General features: G+C 50.7%; 9 protein-coding genes across 9 annotated transcripts; 6 read left to right on the top strand and 3 right to left on the bottom strand.

Moving 5' to 3' along the window:
• The first annotated feature begins 156 nt into the window (after positions 1-156).
• BO79DRAFT_248605 (NEDD8 family protein RUB1) lies at positions 157-1,130 on the top strand. The gene is made up of 4 exons (XM_025685723.1): positions 157-330; positions 418-472; positions 673-755; positions 854-1,130. The coding sequence occupies exons 1-4, from the start codon at positions 320-322 to the stop codon at positions 939-941; spliced, it is 237 nt and encodes a 78-aa protein (XP_025534573.1). The 5' UTR covers positions 157-319; the 3' UTR covers positions 942-1,130.
• A 180-nt stretch (positions 1,131-1,310) lies between these two features.
• On the bottom strand, positions 1,311-2,986 carry BO79DRAFT_204095 (elongin A domain-containing protein). Its single transcript, XM_025681763.1, has 3 exons — positions 2,791-2,986; positions 2,648-2,724; positions 1,311-2,570 (listed from the first exon to the last, which is right to left on the bottom strand). The coding sequence occupies exons 1-3, from the start codon at positions 2,846-2,848 to the stop codon at positions 1,626-1,628; spliced, it is 1,080 nt and encodes a 359-aa protein (XP_025534572.1). The 5' UTR covers positions 2,849-2,986; the 3' UTR covers positions 1,311-1,625.
• Positions 2,987-3,802: 816 nt separating this feature from the next.
• BO79DRAFT_248603 (flotillin domain protein) lies at positions 3,803-5,681 on the top strand. Its single transcript, XM_025685722.1, has 7 exons — positions 3,803-3,909; positions 3,966-4,065; positions 4,120-4,441; positions 4,497-4,542; positions 4,592-5,109; positions 5,160-5,390; positions 5,450-5,681. Exons 1-7 carry the CDS (start codon positions 3,905-3,907, stop codon positions 5,632-5,634), a joined length of 1,407 nt encoding a protein of 468 aa, XP_025534571.1. The 5' UTR covers positions 3,803-3,904; the 3' UTR covers positions 5,635-5,681.
• A 475-nt stretch (positions 5,682-6,156) lies between these two features.
• On the top strand, positions 6,157-7,066 carry BO79DRAFT_248602 (putative tubulin-specific chaperone Rbl2). Its single transcript, XM_025685721.1, has 4 exons — positions 6,157-6,273; positions 6,485-6,663; positions 6,727-6,813; positions 6,897-7,066. The coding sequence occupies exons 2-4, from the start codon at positions 6,496-6,498 to the stop codon at positions 6,996-6,998; spliced, it is 357 nt and encodes a 118-aa protein (XP_025534570.1). The 5' UTR covers positions 6,157-6,273; positions 6,485-6,495; the 3' UTR covers positions 6,999-7,066.
• BO79DRAFT_204085 (uncharacterized protein) lies at positions 7,047-8,337 on the bottom strand. The gene is made up of 2 exons (XM_025681762.1): positions 8,205-8,337; positions 7,047-8,143 (listed from the first exon to the last, which is right to left on the bottom strand). The coding sequence occupies exons 1-2, from the start codon at positions 8,239-8,241 to the stop codon at positions 7,173-7,175; spliced, it is 1,008 nt and encodes a 335-aa protein (XP_025534569.1). The 5' UTR covers positions 8,242-8,337; the 3' UTR covers positions 7,047-7,172.
• Positions 8,338-10,272: 1,935 nt separating this feature from the next.
• Positions 10,273-10,775, top strand: BO79DRAFT_65596 (uncharacterized protein). The gene has a single exon (XM_025689556.1). The coding sequence runs from the start codon at positions 10,448-10,450 to the stop codon at positions 10,697-10,699; it is 252 nt and encodes an 83-aa protein (XP_025534568.1). The 5' UTR covers positions 10,273-10,447; the 3' UTR covers positions 10,700-10,775.
• Positions 10,776-10,944: 169 nt separating this feature from the next.
• On the top strand, positions 10,945-11,715 carry BO79DRAFT_182358 (MFS general substrate transporter; the record flags this gene model as incomplete). Its single annotated transcript, XM_025680219.1, has 1 exon — positions 10,945-11,715. A coding segment is annotated over exon 1 (387 nt), but the record flags the coding sequence as incomplete, so codon positions are not given.
• A 12-nt stretch (positions 11,716-11,727) lies between these two features.
• Positions 11,728-16,031, top strand: BO79DRAFT_160139 (MFS transporter; the record flags this gene model as incomplete). The annotated part of the gene is made up of 6 exons (XM_025678975.1): positions 11,728-12,157; positions 12,212-12,467; positions 12,529-13,164; positions 13,807-13,872; positions 13,966-14,668; positions 14,718-16,031. The coding sequence occupies 6 exons, from the start codon at positions 11,728-11,730 to the stop codon at positions 16,029-16,031; spliced, it is 3,405 nt and encodes a 1,134-aa protein (XP_025534566.1).
• Positions 16,032-16,533: 502 nt separating this feature from the next.
• BO79DRAFT_290971 (putative DnaJ domain protein) lies at positions 16,534-18,304 on the bottom strand. The gene is made up of 2 exons (XM_025688949.1): positions 17,777-18,304; positions 16,534-17,702 (listed from the first exon to the last, which is right to left on the bottom strand). The coding sequence occupies exons 1-2, from the start codon at positions 17,953-17,955 to the stop codon at positions 16,619-16,621; spliced, it is 1,263 nt and encodes a 420-aa protein (XP_025534565.1). The 5' UTR covers positions 17,956-18,304; the 3' UTR covers positions 16,534-16,618.
• Positions 18,305-18,407: the final 103 nt, after the last annotated feature.

Raw genomic sequence — 18,407 nt, 5'->3', positions numbered from 1 at the left:
ATCATCACATCATAATCATCATACAACCCAAGCCCCGACGTTCATCTCGGCCGGGCCAAAGTAGTAGTTAGTTACTTTGAAGCGGCTTACTCCGTAGTTATTTTGATGCCCCACCAAAAACCCCGCCGAAGCTTTCCGTCACCAGCTGAGCCCAGTCAACAACAACCTCCACCACCACCACCACCATCGTCGTTCTCTTCGCTACTATTATATTAGAGCGTCTTTGTTCCTTGAAATTACTCGGTCTTATTATTTCCTCTACTATAGCAACTTAAACTCTACGAATACCTTACAGTCGCTATCTATCTTAACCTCAAAAATGTTGATCAAGTGAGTTGTTGTCCTCCGCCCCCCATGACGCAGATAGCCTCCCATCTGTCGCGATAGCAAATGCTAACCGGTTGTCAACCTCAACAGAGTCCGTACCCTTACCGGAAAGGAGATCGAGTTGGACATCGAGCCTGATTACAAGGTACATACATACACGCATCCCTTCACAGACATATTTATTCTTGCGATCTTGCCCATCCGCGCGTGGTGATTGTTTAGCTAGCCTAGCTGGCTTAAACCAGCCGGCTGCAACAACCAGCTCCGCTTGCACACGACCAGCCACCCACCTACCCTACTGATATGTTCTTCGCGCAATCGATAGCTAACAAGTACAATACGCAGGTCTCCCGGATAAAGGAGCGCGTCGAAGAGAAAGAGGGTATTCCTCCTGTTCAGCAGCGACTGATTTTCGGTGGAAAGCAGATGTACGCATACTCTCGTGTCCCTATCCCTACTCCCGGGGGATGTATAATCGCTATGTTATGGGTCACCAGTGCTAATAGAGAGACTTCTGTGACCATAGGGCCGACGACAAGACTGCTTCGGAATATAACCTGGAAGGTGGTGCCACGCTACACCTTGTTCTTGCCCTGCGTGGTGGATGCTTGTGAATGTGTGTGGTGTGGCAGAGGGGGGATGGAGTAAAGAGGAAGATATCTGTATGATGCTTCAGGGCCGGTATTCTGAACGCTTTGTAGCGTTGATTTCTTGTTTCAGGGCTATGAGCATGCATGTAGGTTTCGATCCTGGGGTGGTGCAGGGGGTTTTAATGAGCTACAAACCAACAATGCAGTAATGACAGTTATTTACATACTTTTTACAGAAGATGGAGATGGATTAGTGGAGTTGGTTATCTGGTATCCCTGTGAGGGGAGTGGGGGTTAATATTAGTGATTGGTTTCTTATATATGATAAGACTGAGTGGGCAGCCTGTGTATGTGATAAGAGGAGGGTATAAACATCATTGATATAGAGAAGAGGGATGATATGCTCGAGAACCAAAGGTTGCACTCCATTGAGTTCGCCAAACATATTGCTGCGCAGCATTTTACCGATATAAGTTGTAAGATCCCTGGTGGAACATGCAAAATGCCTATTATAGCACCTGATCTGAGCCTGCGATATCCAGGTGTATGAGATCGAAAGAACGCCTTCTGTGGTATCATTTGCAAAACGCCATCAGCTGAAACGATGAACCAGACTCACGCCAGTACTAAACACCATTCCTATATATTATGAGTGATTTGTGTATCTAATAATGCAGGTTGACTTTCTTGGGACCAGCATATGTCCAATCAGTTCAGTTTCTTCTTCTTTGGTTGAATGAAGAGGTTCGGGGCAGGACGTTTGCGGACCACTGCCGGACGGGGTGGCTGTGGCGGAGACGCTGGCATGTCCTCTACGGCAGACTTCTGATGAGAGCCAGTCGCACTGTTACCGAGAGGTTGGGAGGTCTGTTTCTTGGCTGCAACCCCTGATAGAGACTCGGACGGGCCTCTTGTTGGCTGTGATGCCTGTGCACTTCTTCCTGCCATAGGCCTACTGGCTGTAGCAGGGCTATGCGATTGGGTTATTGCTCGTAAGCGAGCCTCTCTTTCCCGCAAGCTGGGGCTAACTTCGAGACTATTCTGACTCACGGAGGGCGCACTCATCTGGGGACGTGACCGACCGGGCACTCTCAGAGCTGGGGCCTCCTTGCGTCGAGCGACAGGGGGCTCAGCAGGACGTATATGGTCCTCGATAAGAGAGCGCGGAGCCTGTCTAACCTGGGTAGCTCTGTTATTAAGGTGCTTTGTGGGCACAGCAAGAACGTTATTCCTCTTCGTCGCCGTGAATATGCTATTCTTCTTCTTTGTCTCCCTCGGCCTACCAAAAGCCCAGGGGGGCATTGAGGATGACGACGTTGGTGAGCCGCCAAATCTCCGATCGTATGAAGCATATCGTTGCCTCGCGGTCGGCCTCTCTCGGGGAAGACCGATGATTCGTCGGTCGGTAACGAGTTTGGCACTCTTCTCCTGACGCTCCGAGCTGATGCCATCTAGAGCCATCTTCAGCTTTTCAGCATCCTCTTCCACTGCCCGTTGGACTTGTTCCCGGAGGTCACAATATACGTCATACCAACAATCGGGTTTCTCTGGCAGATCGTATTCGTCCCATCGCGGGATATCTCTCTTGATAAACTCTAGCCAGAGTTCTTCGTCATCTCGCATCAAATGTGGGGACTGTAGCTCCAGAGTTCTCTGTAATGTGGGGTGAGTTTGACAGTTAGTCAAAGGGGGCACTGACGATGGACGGGGGATTTCCGTTAAAGACTCACCAGTTTCTCAGGACTCTCCACTTTCAGTAGAAATGGTCGAGCAAGTACATAGGGAATGTTGCCGATGTCGTTTAACTCTGTATAAGCGTCGATTGTTAGTACCCTGTTGAGGTCTTCTGAAGGTGAGATTGGGCGTTGCATACGTTTCACGTTCCTAATCGCAGTCGCCGTGCAGAGCTGCAAAAGTGATGGTGGCGGCATGGTGGTTTATCGGGATGGGCACTAAAAAATAACCAAAAAAGTGGCATGGAAGGAATATCGGATATAAGGAAGAAGTGAGAGGCATCTGAAGAAGGCATGTGAGATGGTCACCGACGATCAGGATGAGATGAACGTAAGGCCATCGAGCCTTTGTACGTGGTAAATGCGTCTGCGTCAGGCTCAGGGCGGACAGCTGTCTCGTCATGACCTCATTGGTTCATTGAGGCCAAGTCAGGCGGAAGCTCGGATTCTGCCGACTGTTGGAGGCTCACCGCCCAAGACGATGCTATCCGTTCACCTTGCGGACAATGGAGAGTGAGTTCAACTACAATAGTAGCTATCTTCAGAATATTAGGCCCATAAAATGTTGGCTGTGCTAGATGCTTTAATACGGCTACATCTGAATGTGGTTGTTGTTGACCCCTGTATATGCAGTCGCCCTGTGATTGGTTATCCTTCTAGGGAATGGCCCGTCATCATTTGCTCGCAATGATCTATACCTCCGGCCGAGTAGCCTTGTTATCGTGGCATTATCCGCCCGTATAATAGGGCCCTCCCCGGAATACATCTCCGCAGCCTTGCTGTTTACCTAACTGAAAAGTGAGGCGGGCTTGGCCAGTAATGCGCCCCATCGGGCATTGCGGCAAGTGCATAGCCTCGCTGCCAAGGCTCTGTATAGCTTTTTATGCCTCATACTATAATCATATCTGGAGACTGATCACTACTCTGATGGTATAAAGTTCATCATTGTGGGTGGAAGTTGCCCTTCGTAAACTCGTACACAGAGTTCATGATGAAAGTCATACGCGCGATGGATGACTGCGCCCTGGTGTCCTCGGTTCCTGGAAGGCTCGAACAGATGTTGTAGTAATAGCGTAATGTAAAGACGAGGGGATATAAAGACGTCCTCGTGCCATGAGCCAACTTCCTGCCATATTCTCAAGGATTAGCGTACAACACTTCATCAAATTGTTCGAGCAAGAAAGATCGACAGTACCATTCACAGCAATTTTATACTGAACTATAATATCATCCAAGCCTCCACAAACCGCAGCCATGTGGTAAGTCTCTAGATCAATGCAAGTCGAAACTTGTCTCTTATGCATGCATGCTACAGGTACGCGATATCTCGACCGAGCGAATATCTTGTGCTCACTGGAGCCGGGATTGATGACATCAAAGTATGCAAGAAGGCATTTGTGTGGCCACTTCAGCGGGTAAGGTTCAACCAGGAGAAGTGCCAAGAGCATAGCTGACATGTTCATGAATAGTGTTCGAGAATATCTGTAGCACCGTATGATTTCTCGCTTAGCTTACAGGCTATGACAATCGAGAAGCTGCAGTTCTCTCTGCCAGCAGTGTTTACCATAGGCCCTGACAATGAGCCGGGCGCACTCAGGAAATATGCGCTGCTTCTTTCGGGCTGTACAGACGAGGCTGATCCTGCCCAAAAGAGGGACCTGAATAGCAAAGCAAAGCAGAACCATGTCCAGGATATCGTTCGAGGAATCATCGAAGGTGAAACACGAGTGATTGTTTCTAGCATGTCCATGGAGGAAATCTTCAAGGAGAGACAGATATTCAAGACGAAAGGTGAGTGGCGATATGCTAATTAACTGAGTCACTGTTTTGCTAACATCTGAGGAAGTGATCGAGAACGTTCAAAATGAACTCCAGCAATTCGGCCTAAGGATGTAAGTTCCAGCCTGTTGAGGTGGTATCATCAATTCTGATAAATCATAGTTATAATGCCAACGTAAAGGAGCTTCAAGATACCCCTGGAAGCGAATATTTTGCTTTTTTGAGTCGCAAGGCTCACGAGGGAGCCCTCAACCAAGCTAAGATTGATGTTGCAGAGGCACGAATGAAAGGTGAAATTGGAGAGGCAGAGAAGAAGGGCAGGACCAAGCAGGAGATTTCCAAGATTGATGCCGACACCGCTGTTCTAGAAACAAAGCGCAAGGCGGAGAAGGCCAAGGCAGACTCAGAGCTTACGAACCGCAAAACTGAATTGGATGCTGATGTCCAACTTAACAAGATCGCAGCTCAGCGTCAGACGGAAATGAGAGACGCTGAGTTGCAGAAACAAGTGGAAAGCAAGCGCGCAGAGACGGAGTTGGAACGTCTCAGAGCCGAGCAGGTCACAAAAAGCAAGGTTGAGCGTGAGTCTTCCCAGGAAGAGGCCGACGCTGCCTTTTATACGGAACAGAAGGCGGCGGATGCAGAATTGTACAAGAGCAAAATGGAAGCGGACGCAACCTGTAAGTTGTCAATGACCTTCAGCGACAGACTAATGCTGACTTCTCCATAGATTATCGCCAGAGCAAAGACGCAGATGCAGCTTTCTACACTCAAAAGCGAGAAGCTGAAGGAATCCTCGAGATGGCAAAGGCATACGGTGCGCTTGTTGATGTTCTCGGTGGTCCTCAGGCGTTCCTGCAGTACAGAATGTTGGAGTCTGGCACTTATGAAAGGTTGGCCGATGCCAATGGTCGTGCCATCAGTGGCCTCCAGCCGAAGATCACCACTTGGAATACCGGAGGTTAGTATTGCCGGCATGTCTTCTAGGGAAATCTATCACGAATTCTGACAAAGGAACAGACCATGGAAACGGTTCGCCAGATGCGATGGCACCGATTCGAAATATTATGCAGGGCCTCCCTCCTATCTTAAGTACAATCCATGAACAGACCGGGATAGCGCCACCGTCATGGTTTGCTGAGATGCCAAAGTCCAAAGATTTGAACGGCAAGCCCCTTCAGACAGAGTCTCATCCTTTGAATTAAGACCCTTCTGAACCCCTAGAAAGTTCCCTGCATCAAGATGAAGGATGGTATTGATGGGTGTTTCTATGTTTTGACTCGCTTGTTGTAGCAATTGCTGAATGCTTCTTATTGCCACAGACGCACCATCAAGAGAAGGAGGACTGCATTATTGCCATGGATAGTATGCCATCACTGAGCCAGATAACACAACGTGTTGGAGAAAGGCTGTTAGATCATATGTTCGCAGAATAATTAATGGAATACCCCTTGAGTTGCTAGTCCTGATCAGACGATCATATCCCTTGAATATGCATGATGACAGATTCCACGCTTCTTCGGTCCAGACCGGAGATGGATGAATCGCAAAGTAGCACGCTGTAACTATTTACTTGCTGGTCGGGTTGCTTTCCTTATTGACCCAATCCATCTTTCTTGTATGTCACGTGCTGTCCCACCTTCTCCACTCGGACAAACACTGCAAACTGCTCCTCTATAGCATCATCGCGGAGGGGCAGACGAGCAAGAGCAGCATTACGCAGTAAACTCCTCTAGCAAGTTCAGAGCACCTTCAAACTCCCTGAGCTATATTCTCCACACTTGACCTGGGAACATTTGCTTACCCTCCCCCAAAAACCTACCCAGTCAAAAAGTACTGTCCAGGTAAGTTCAACTACTACTAAGTACGATTGTTTGCCATTTTTGGCAACGTCTCGTTTGGCACCTGTCGGAGCTCCTAAAGCTTCCCGCCTCGAGTCATTAAGCTAGAGTCAGGCCACAATCTCATTATTTCTGTGTTCAGCACGGAGAAATGCTATTGTCCTAGGGCTTATTATCCGCAGAAGTGCAATAGACTCTAATTCCGGCTCAATAGTGTCGATCATCATGGCTCCTCGCTCTCAATTGGAGATCGCCACGGCATCTGTCGAGCGCCTGGTCAAAGAAGAGGCTTCGTACCACCGTGAGCTGCAGGAGCAGACGGAAAGAGTTAAGAAGCTGGAGTCCCAGGAGGGCGGCGATGACGAAAACAGAGAGTACACATTGAGGCAGGAGGTAAGTAACTAACTTAGTATGGTCGATATGCATAAAGGAGATCGCTGACAATTGTTTTGATAGCGTCTGGCTCTCGAGGAAACCAAAAAGGTCCTCCCGACATTGAAGCAGAAGATTGAGGACGCTATAGCCAAGCTCAATAGTTTGCTGGTGAGTGACAAATTTCCTACATGCTACTATGTACAATTTATCTTGTGCTGTCAGGAGGACTGAGATTCTAAATTTATTGCTAGGTTGAGGAAGGAAAGAAAGGCCCCGAAAGTAATGTCGAGCATATTAATGCTGCGAAGGAAGCCATCGCCAAAGCCCGAACAGCGGAGCGGGAGATCGCCTGAGATAGCTCATTTTTCCATCTACTGGCACATGTACTTAATCCACAGCACGAAAATTATTCAATAAATTGCCCCTGAGAAAAGCAAAGCCATTGTTGCATTGTGATAGTTAGCCTAATGCGAACGCCACCAACCGAACTCCTTGCTCAATGTGTGGTAGAGAAAATTCTCCGATAATCAAGTAGTGTCCATTTTGTCTGCACGGTCATCCTGGACTTCCTCCCCTTCTTCTAGCTCTTCGGGGACCTCACCCTCATCTTCCATTGAGGTGTCCTGATCGGGGGTAATCTTATTCTCGTCGTCCACCGCAGTCATTTGTCGCAAAGGTGACACCGCACCGGCAGTACCCGTCTTTTCCACTTGCAAGCCTGCTGGTGATCGCCCAAGATCATCATGGCCATGTTGAGAAGGAGTCAGACTGTCTGACTCGTGACGAGGGGTATTAGCTCCACTGGATTTCCCCTTGGAGGGAACATCCCCGTCATCTCCATCTTCTTCCTCCTGCATGCCTTCTCTGCGCTCGACCTCCTCCTTCTCGTCACGGATGAGCCGACGGAGTTGCATCCCTTCTTCAACAATGCGACCGAACTGTTCTCGCCGTTCAGACCAGGTGTGTGCGTAGTCTTTACTCTCTTTCTCCAGCTCAGTGATTTCCGCCTGTAGCTTTTGTAAATTGGCTTGTTGATCTTCGCGCGGCTTCAAGAGTCGGTTGCTAGTAATCTTCTCTGCCAATTCATCGTAGCTTTTGCGCAATGCTAGTAGACGCTGGGCTTCCTCGAGCTGTACCCGCAGCTCTGCTGTATTGTCACGCACCGATTGCATTGTATCAAGGATTCGAAGCTTCTCGGTCGCATAGCGCTCGCGCTCCTTCTCATTACTTGTCAAAAGGAACTGGATGCGCGCGATGCTGCCTTCGAAGGCGGCAAAATCCAAAGCAACATCTTCACGGAAATGGCGCCATTCCTCGAGCCGTTTCTGTTTCTCCGCCTCTGCAGCTGCTGTCGCATCGTCGTCTGCACCATCTGGTGGAGGAGTGGGAGGGAGCGTTGCGTTGGACACTACGATGGAGTCATTGTTGAGGAGGCGTTTTGAAATCCGCTTGAAAGGCTTTTCTTCGACGTTCAAGAGGCGCGACTTGTGGAGACCATCTGGAAGGGCATTACATTAGCACGGTGTAAGGAACGGGGCGTGTTTCTAGAACCACTCGACCTTCATCTGGTTGATCCAATAACCCGTAAGACATCATTATGGTCGTAAAAATAAAATAGGGTATTTGTCAGGGGGAAATGCAAATCTGCGTCGGGGAGGAGTCGAAATGGATCGCGCGTCTCTCCTCTTCTCGGTGGCCGCGTGAAGATGGTGCAAGCCTTCAAAGGGAAAAAGGCCGGATGGGCCGATGTGAGCGGTCGGGGGATCCGCGCTAGGCGGACGCCGACCTTCAGCTGCTCCTCCCGCCCGCAATTTAATGCGGGCAGCGTCCACTCTCCTATTTCCGATCTGATACTACTATTCATTGCGCTTCCTTCTCCTCATCTCACCTCTCCAATCTCACTTGTCAATCACTGCGGCAGGTGGTCAACGGACCCTGGGAGGGTCTCAGTCATCCCTACAGCTGCTTCCCACTTCGAAGCTGTTGGTCGCTCAACTTCCATTGGCTCACGGTTCAGATCGGCTCTATCTATGTTTCCCTGATTGGCTATGGTTGTCAGACTTGGGATCGTCATAGGGAATTAGAAATCTTGCATTTTACGCGCCAAACAATGCCGAATTTATCGCCCAAGGAATTCATCGCTGTCTTCAGAATCACATGAGTCAGAACGCCTCACTGATGGAAATCATTGTCGACACCGACCTGCTTATGTTCCGCTCGCGACACCATTCTGCATCGTGATGGCGGAGATGTACTCGGGGCTCCACGTGGGCCAACGTTTCAGCTCGCTGGAGGAATTCAAAGGACTGGTTCGAAGTATTTCCGTGAGACAACACTGGGAGCTTCGAGTGACCAGAAGCAACAAGAAAAGCGTTGTCATCGGCTGTCGATCTTCGAACAATTGCTACTTTCGTGTTGTGTGCCGCGCGAACAAGAATGCAACTTACATCAGCAGCCTCCAGGACAGCCACAGTTGTCGTCGCAATGCCACTTCAACCTCGAAGACACCAGCTCGATCGGAGGCATCGCATGTGCGGTTCCTCCTGACTGAAATCCCCAAGCTATTCGACATGAAAAACAAAATCAGGGCGCAAGACGTTGTGGACGCTGTGAAACGATACCATGGCTATGACATCTCAATGCGACAAGCGCAACGAGCTCTTATCCGCCTACAGCAACATGAAGCGCAAAACCAGAGCGAGGGCACCAACACTCATGACTCTAGTGGAGATGACCGACAGGACAGCCAACCGCCTCCTTTAGAGAGTCAGGCAGAGAGTTCGACTTTCGGCAGTCTCTCTAGTCAAAGATGGATTACAGACACTCTCCAAACCACCATCATGGAAAACATACCTCAAGATGAGGTTCACCGGGATCAAGCTATTTCGGCATCACAACTTCACAGCCAACCTGTACATCCGCCGCCTCAGGTACATCACCAGGTGCAGCCCACACAACAAGCGCCGCCGGCTGAGGTCCTGTCACCAGAACAGACACCCCTAGGTCATAGCCTGCATCACCCTGCAAGTTCCCAGCAGTCTCCTTATTCAGTCCCTGCTCCTGATCCAGCACCACCTTCGGACGCTGGGCGTCCAAAGAATCCGACTCAACCGCGACCAAATGATGGGCAGCTTACCAGCCCACCATTCGTTCTGACCAACTTCAAAATCGAGTTTACTTGCGCCACATGTGGTGCACCAAACCAGAGCTTCTTTCCTAATCACGGCAACGTCACTGGTGGGCATTATGCCCCCCAGCATACTGTTCCTAGTCAGGGCACAACTTCAGCCAGTGCGGGTCCTTCGATACAATCGATTCAAAACAGTGATGGTAGTAGCCGCGCCGGAGGCGGTCCAGCTTTTGAAGGTACCTCTGTGGCAAGCACACGTGGCGTACAGCAGCCTTGGACAGCAAGAACCATGGAAGTTCCACTTACACATGCGCATCCATAACTCTGTATAGAGTTGGGGCGATCAAAGCTCCCTTTTCCTTATGCCCCGATCAGAAAGAGCGTTAGATACGTCTCTCGGATCTGCCTTAACCTTACGGCTCGTGACGAATCGCGGTCACGTCTGCAACCTTGCGGTATGTTGCTGCACATCCGATTGGGTGACTGGCATACACCCCTGCAAATCGCCGCTGCAACGCTGTCTCTCAAGGACATATGTACGATGTAGAGTGAGCTCAGACGCTATAGTGCGGAACAATATGCCTCGCAGGTTGATACTTGTCACTGCCCTCCCTTTGGAGACAATTCCTGTTCAATTGACGATCATGTACGAACTCAGGGCATCGACAGTGTATGCGGTTTTCTTTACCAGGATGGACTTTATTGCAAACCCGAATACTACCTGCCGCCTTCATCTTCATCATCCAAATGATTAGCTGGCCTAGTTACAAACACGGCAAATGGGTTCTCTACGTCGATGCTCAGGACCGGCTGAGTCTGGGTCTAAGACATCGGCCGCAGCTTGCAGGAGTCGTTAGAAAATTTACGGTATTGAACCTTGGCGGTCTCTTTCATTGTGAGTCATGTTCGAAATCAGGCCGATGAGACAGGATCAGGATCGGGATCGGCCTGTTTGGACCAGGTGCAGGAAAGAGTTATCTATGATGTTATCGCGGGTGCGGGCACTTGGGCCGACCAATTTTTTCGGATGTCCGATTAGCCGGTTTCCAACCTCCGACAGGGGAGATCCACTTTTGCTACGACTGTCGCCAACTGACTGGCAAACCCGACGCGGAAAGATGCCGCTGCCACGGCTTGGTTGGTAAAAGAACCAATGAGAGCCGTTGGATCTTATCCCTGTGGAGTGGGCCATATGGCAAGAATGCTGGGTCTCGGTCGACGGTGCTCGGCGGTGCCTCCGATGATCCCCTATGAAATTGACAGGTTAAAGACTCGGACGACGCTTGCGGCCAACCATTGATAAACCAACACTTCTCGTCCCATATATTGTGCCGTGCTGTTCTTATCAGTTGTTGCATATATATCTGTTTGGTGTCTATGGCCTGAAGCCGTACACACACCCTGTCGACAAGACTCAGTTGCTGAGAGATATCCAATCTGGTCAATATTGATTTCCCGATTTTTTACATTCTTCCATCCGTCTTCTCTATAATACCATGCTCGGAATTCCCGCCTTCATAAATTCTATATTGGCATAGACAGAACAGAACAGAATGAATCGACAACAGGCTGCGGAAAAAGCCTTGCACGACCAGACTAACATCTTGCCTATCGGGCAATTGCTGGTTGTCTTTACGGGGCTCGCAGTTTCTCTGCTTATCACCTTCGTTGATCAAAATGGTATCAGCGTTACTCTTCCCACAATCGCCCGAGATCTCAACGCCCAGGATACCATCTCATGGGCAGGCACATCGTCCCTTATTGCGAACACCATGTTTACGGTGCTTTATGGTCGGTTGTCTGATATCTTCGGCCGAAAGATAGTCTACTTGTGTGCCTTGGCACTCCTTTGCATTGCCGATCTACTGTGCGGTCTATCTCAGAATGCTCCAATGTTCTATGTCTTTCGAGGATTGGCTGGTGTAGCTGGCGGCGGTGTCACCTCCCTAACAATGATCATTGTATCAGATATCGTCACTCTCAGAGACCGGGGCAAATACCAAGGAATTCTGGGTGCGGCCCTGGGGATGGGCAACGTTATCGGGCCGTTCATCGCCGCAGCATTCGTCATGGATTCGACATGGCGAGGTTTCTTCTGGCTCATTTCTCCGCTCTCTGCATGCTCCATTGTTGTGGGCTATTTCCTCATTCCCAATAATGCGCGGAAGGACAGCCTCCGCAAAAATGCCCGCAAGATTGACTATTGGGGTATCTTGTCTTCGTCCATTGGAATAATCTTTTTGTTGATCCCTATATCGGGAGGCGGCTCTTACTTCAACTGGGATTCGGCGATGGTGATTAGCATGCTCACCATTGCGGGCTGCGCTTTGATTGCGTTTCTCATAGTTGAATGGAAAGTCGCTGTGTTGCCTATGCTTCCTAGTATGTCACCAGTTGAACTTCGATACTCAGACCCGGCTGCTAATCCTTGAACAGTGGTATTTTTCAAGAACAGAGTGGTCTGTACCTTGTTCTTGCAGAGTTTCCTTTTTGGAGCTGTGTACCAGTCGTCTCTCTACTACCTGCCGTTGTATTACCAAAACGCTCGAGACTGGTCCCCGATTGTTTCTGCAGCACTCACAGCCCCAATGGTCGCCTGTCAATCGGTGGCTTCCGTTTTATCTGGCCAGTACATCTCCCGGCGTAAACGTTACGGAGAGGTGATCTGGGCTGGGTTTTTCTTCTGGACACTGTAAGTGACCGGCCGGTGTCTTGCCCATCGTTATATACTTGTAATCTGACATTGAATTTAGTGGCGCCGGTTTGATGCTGTTATTTGACCGTCACACCAGCCCAGGAGCTATTGCTGTCATCGTTGGCATCGCTGGTATAGGCGTTGGAGGGGTCTTCCAACCGACCATGGTCGCTTTTCAGGCGCATTGTACGAAGGCCCAGCGAGCTGTCGTAATCTCGGACCGGAACTTCTTCCGCTGCCTAGGTGGTGCATGTGGTCTGGCTATCTCGGCTGCGATCTTGCAGGCAACGTTACGCTCCAATCTGCCTGTGGGATATAGGGATATTGCTGATTCATCCTATTCGCTCCCGTCGAGGGCCGGTATTCCCGATGCAGATTGGGAGCAGATCCTTGACGCATATGCCAAGGCTTCTCACTCCGTGTTCATCTTCCAAGTCCCGCTGATGGGAGTCTGTCTCCTCGCATGTGTCTTTATTCGCGACCGGGGACTGGAGAGGCCCAAGGATCAGTTTGAAATAGAAGAAGAGAAGAGGCAAGAGGAAGAGAAACGGCGGCAAGAGCAGGCCCAGGAACAGGCCGAGAAGCAGGTTGCAGCTGGGGATAGTGAAGCCCAATCGGAGCAGGTTCCTGAATCCCAGGCCTGTGGTGAGATGGAGAGTGCGTCTCGCTCCGAGAAGAAAGCGGAACCAGAGCCGTAAGGTGGTTATGAGATGCAATGAATCTACTTATGATACAAGTCCGGCATAGATGGCGTTTCAGCGATACAAAAAGTCCACTGCGGCGATACGCATCCATTGGTATATGACATACTCTTCTTGAATATCTCCTTAATAATATTATGGAAATACACATGATAGTGCAAATACAGACGAGTAATCCATGTAGAGGAACCCACGCGAGGTGCCTATCTTTCTCGTACTATTAATTTAATTAATGGCTCCAGGCGCTAACTGGCGGGTCGAGCCGAGATGTCTTGGCGGGGACGAGCAGCTTCCCAACTTCTTCCTCCATTTATTCCTGACTCATCTTCTGCTCTGTTACATTTCCGATTGTCGAGCGAGTCTAACTTCTCTTCTTCCTCTTCTTCTGTATCAGGGACAATATGAAATAAACTAGTATGGATATTGCGAGCACTTCGACCCCCACCAGAACCTCTTCTTCACCTTCGCGGGACTACAATCCCCGGAAGCGCGGCAGAACGGCATGCACGCGCTGTAAGACTAGAAAGCAGAAAGTCAGTAGACGGATCCACCTATCCTTGGAGATCAGTCCGGGTTGTAGTTGTCTCTAGAATGTTACTCAGGGGCATCAGTCAATGCTAATGGTCAAGCCTTAGTGTGACAATGACTACCCTGTGTGCTCCAACTGCCAAAAGGCCGGGGCGATATGTGACAAAGCCACCGTACGACAGGAGAATGGCACTCAAAACGAGTGGGATCCCCCTTTCCTCCACCTGACCTGAAATACATTCGTTGTGGAATACTGACAAATGTAGATATACCCGTGCGTTGCAGGATCGCATCGCCTACCTTGAGTCCCAGTTAGAGTCGAAACCCATGAGTAGCCGGGCCAGCAGCCATGTCGCCCATCCAGTTGCTGCACTCCTGTCTCCTCCACACCCGGAGACTCCCAGTAACCCGACCCCTGGTCTGGATCAAAATGCCGTCGGAGAATTGGTGGGATTCCTTGCACTTAACTCGTCGGAAGCGCCTGCATACGTAGGTTCCAGTTCGGGCCTCTCCTTAGCTACGAATCTTGGGGAAATGGTCCAAGCCACAATATGGAACCAGGCCCTGTCTTCAGCTCGAGCAGCGTCATCAGGTAGATCCGGACCTGCAGCGGGACAAGGGTCTACGGGTCTCCCTCCTCAGCCTCCAGGGGAGAGGGCTGGTCATGTCAATGATCGAACGAGACCACCACGAGTGGAGGAGGTGTTGGTGAAAAGCAGCGAGCCTCCTAGCGATGAAATGGGATCCAGGATTCTTCATGCCTATCTCACCCGGATCCATGTTCGCTATCCGTTTCTCGACCGCACGGAGTTGTGGCGACTGCATGAGGCGCGCTGGCGGCTGGCGCAGAAGAAGCGAGAGGAGCTGACCAAGGAGGAACGGGTGGGCATATTCAAGCTGTACCTTGTATATGCCATCGGAGCTACATCGATCCAGTTAAGTGAAACTTACTCGTATACCACTCCTGAGGTATGTTGCTCTTGTGGTGCGGGATTATTTGTTCTAACCACCTCGCCAGCGATTTTATATGACCGCTTTGCAACAACTACCGAATATGTGCGAAATGCGATCTATAGAAAATATTGAGGCTATGGCCCTGCTGATTGTGTATCACCTTCGCTCCGCGTCTGGTCAGGGCATGTGGTACATGGTAGGCCTGGCCATGCGTACCGCTATAGACCTTGGACTGCATCGCAAAGCAAACGAGATCAACATGGATCCCTTCACTGCGCAAATGCGGCGGCGTCTTTTCTGGACTGTATACTATCTCGAACGTGTCGTGTCGATGTCCCTGGGCCGACCATTCAGCATCGCAGACAGACACATCGACCTTCCTTTGCCTGCAGACATTGACGACGATGTCCGCGATCCGGCCTTGCTAGCCGCCCCTCCAGCTCCGACTAGAATTACTACCCTGACATTTGCCATATTCCTCATGCGCCTGCGGCGCATTGACTCCGAAATTCAGCACAAGATCTACCGAGCTGACCGACCACTGCACACCTTACGCTCGAAGATGGACCGACTCTTTCTCCAGCTCGAAGAATGGAAGGAGTCAGCTCTGCGACGTTTCACCGGATCCGACCTAGACTATCCAATGCTGCACTACCACCGAGCCCTACGGCTCCTCATCCAGCCATTCCTACCCTCACTCCCTCTCTCCGACCCATACTATCACATCTGTCTCCGCGCAGCCGGAAACACCTGCCAAACCCACAAGAAGCTACACCAAACCCTCGAATACGGGCACTCCTTCCTAGCCGTCCAGACCATCTTCATGGCTGGTATCACCCTGCTCTACGCCCTATGGACCCACACAAGCGACGTCTGGTCCGTCCAGATGAGCAACGACATCCGCGCCTGCTCCACTGTCCTATTCGTGATGGGCGAGCGCGCTGAATGGGTCAAGAAATACCGGGACGCATTCGAGTTACTCGTCAATGCCGCAATGGAGAAATTAGAGGGCAGCGACGCATCCAAGAAGGTGGGTATGGCGGAACTGATGACAGCCCAACACAGCAGCAGCGGTGGCATCAATGCAGGAATGTTCAGGGATCATCACAACCTCACCACCACATGCAGCAATAGCAACAACCCCACCAGCGGCATGGCACCAGATATGAACAACGCAACGGCAGCCAACACCGCCGCCCAGGTTTCTTCTGAACCCACTAGCAGCCAGGACCATGGCGTGCGCATGGCATTGCAGATCGCGCCCTGGATCGATCTGGAAGAAGACAGTCCATTCTGGATGCCCGATTTCGAGACGCTGGAGAGTCTGTCGGGGAATTTATGGGATAGTGGCGATTTGGCTCCGTTTGGGCCTCTCTAGGTGCAGATCTCGGGACATCAGCCAACGAATCGTATACTTAGGAAAGTGTCTGTTCATGCAGCGAATCATGAGCCTGTGGCACTCATATCTGTCTGCATGCAAGGCGCGATCCCTGCATGAATCGGCGATCGCGGTATTTCAGAGCTGAATTACCCGTACGCTTGAACGCATAGGAAACGCTCCTGATCTCTTATCGACTGCATCTCTAGGCAACCATCATCAATCGGTGACACAGCAGCTGTTTGCCATCTCAGGGTCTGAGAGGGCATGGGATCTCTGGTTCGGATGTAAACGGATCACTGCGACGCAAGGAGAATGGGTTTCCCCCACCATTCCGAAAACAATGATTGTGAAGTGTGGATGATGATTATACACAAGCAGTAAACTAATTAGGGACAACACCTATTCTTTATGATCAAGGGCGTCGGGCGTCAAGGATACCATTTTCGATATACTCTCTATAGAGAACGTCTAAGATAGCTATCTAAACCACTGAGTAAATGTACAATGTCACGTCCCGTGAAGCGAAGGGAAAGATAGAGAGAGGAAGAGAGAAAGGCGAGCAAGAATTAAGCAATCGATATCTATCATAACTCATCCTTCACCGGCGGAGCAGGCATAGGCCTCCCACTATCGCGACCCAAATCGACTCCATTCTTCTTACGCCACTTCTCCCACAGGGCAAAGAAGTCCTTCTCCATCCCGCTCTCCATCTCATCCGGCAAGATAACCGCATACTCGACATACAAGTTCCCAGGCTCCTCATCCTCATCATCATTATCATGAAGATGACCATCCGAGTAATGCGGCATGCCCTCACCCTTAATCGTCTCCACCGACAACGGTTGCACGACCTCCCCGCGCTTCCTCCCCAAGTGAACCACATGTCCATCCAAATGCGTGATATTGCGCGTCCACTCGCCCATCCACGCCTCGCGTAGCGACAGCGCCTCCTTCCAAAACAGATCCTTGCCCTTGCGACGGAAAAACGTCCCATCCGTACGATGTTCCTCGGCATCGCTCAGCTCTGGCTCCTTCTCCTCCAGAATCAGCACCAAGTCGCCCGCAATCCAGTCGGGACTCTCATCCGCCTCGTTCTCGTATACCAGTCGCATCCCCTTATCCATTCCAGGTTCCACAGTCGCATGTGTCTCGACCTCGCGGCGAACTACCCGATGTCCATGACACACCGGGCACGGCTTCTTGATCATCTTGCCTTGTCCCCCACACTTATCGCAATGCATCTGCACTTGCTGGAACATGCCCGGCGCTAGCTGGTGCTTCTGGATGATCATTCCCCGTCCAGAGCACTTATCGCAGGTGACGACCTCCCGGTCCGCGGACCCGGTACCCTCGCACGCATCACAGATCTGCTGCTTCTCAACGCCGAACGAGAAGTCCCGTCCGTTGTAGAAATCTCTCAACGGTAACCCGACCCGCAGCTCCATGTCCGGTCCCCGGCGATGTCCCGGCGCATGTCCGAAATGGCCTCCGCCACCGAAGAATCTCGAGAATAGATCGAATGGGTCGTGCGATTGTCGGCCGCCTTGACGGTGCTGTTCGAGGCCTTCGTGGCCGTATTGGTCGTAGATCTTGCGGGTGGAGGATGTGGAGAGCACGTCGTAGGCTTCGGCGATTTCGACGAATTTCTTTTGCGCGGTTTCGTCGCCTCTATTTGACCGGATTATTTAGCAATAGCGCCAATGGAAGAAAGAAAGTTGGGAGAAGGGAGAGGGTAAACGAACGGGTTCTTATCCGGATGGAACTTCTTGCTCAGATGTCTGTAGGCGCGTTTGATGTCCTTTTCCGAGGCGGACTTATCCAGTCCTAGGATCTTGTAGTAGTCTTCTGCGGCGAGGACCAATTGGATGAGACAGATAGTGAGGACCACGAAGAGGGCCACGGTTCGCATGGTGGGGAACATGGTTGCGTCGGTTTGGTTTATTTATTATATGTGGTGATATGGGTTGTTGTGAGCTGCGAAACGTCGCAGCTCAAGTAGGTGGTGTCGTGGTTGTTTGTAGCGAGGGATGTGGTGTCGGCGTGGGTTATACTTTAGAGTGTTTGTTATGTTGGAAGTATAGAAGGATGTCGATCGGCCAAGAAGGACGGATGTATGTATGTAGGTAGATTGGGGTAAAGAGAGACGAGGAAGGTAGAGGGAAGAGGGTCGGATAGAGGTGTAAGGATTGAGGAATGTTTGGTCCCTGGCGGGAGCTGCTCAAGATCAGTCAAGACCTCAAGAAGCAGACGTTGTGTTTGGCCAGGCTGTCTGTTATCGCGGACTCGAAGATGGAGGATGTTCGGCCAACCACATAAACCGGTTAGGTGGCCGCAACGCCGGCCGGCTTTACTGTTCGTCCGCGACCGGGTCAC

This window comes from Aspergillus costaricaensis, assembly GCF_003184835.1.
Source record: "Aspergillus costaricaensis CBS 115574 unplaced genomic scaffold BO79scaffold_50, whole genome shotgun sequence".
Lineage (NCBI taxonomy): Eukaryota > Fungi > Ascomycota > Eurotiomycetes > Eurotiales > Aspergillaceae > Aspergillus > Aspergillus costaricensis.
This window is presented reverse-complemented; position numbering and strand designations above follow the sequence as displayed.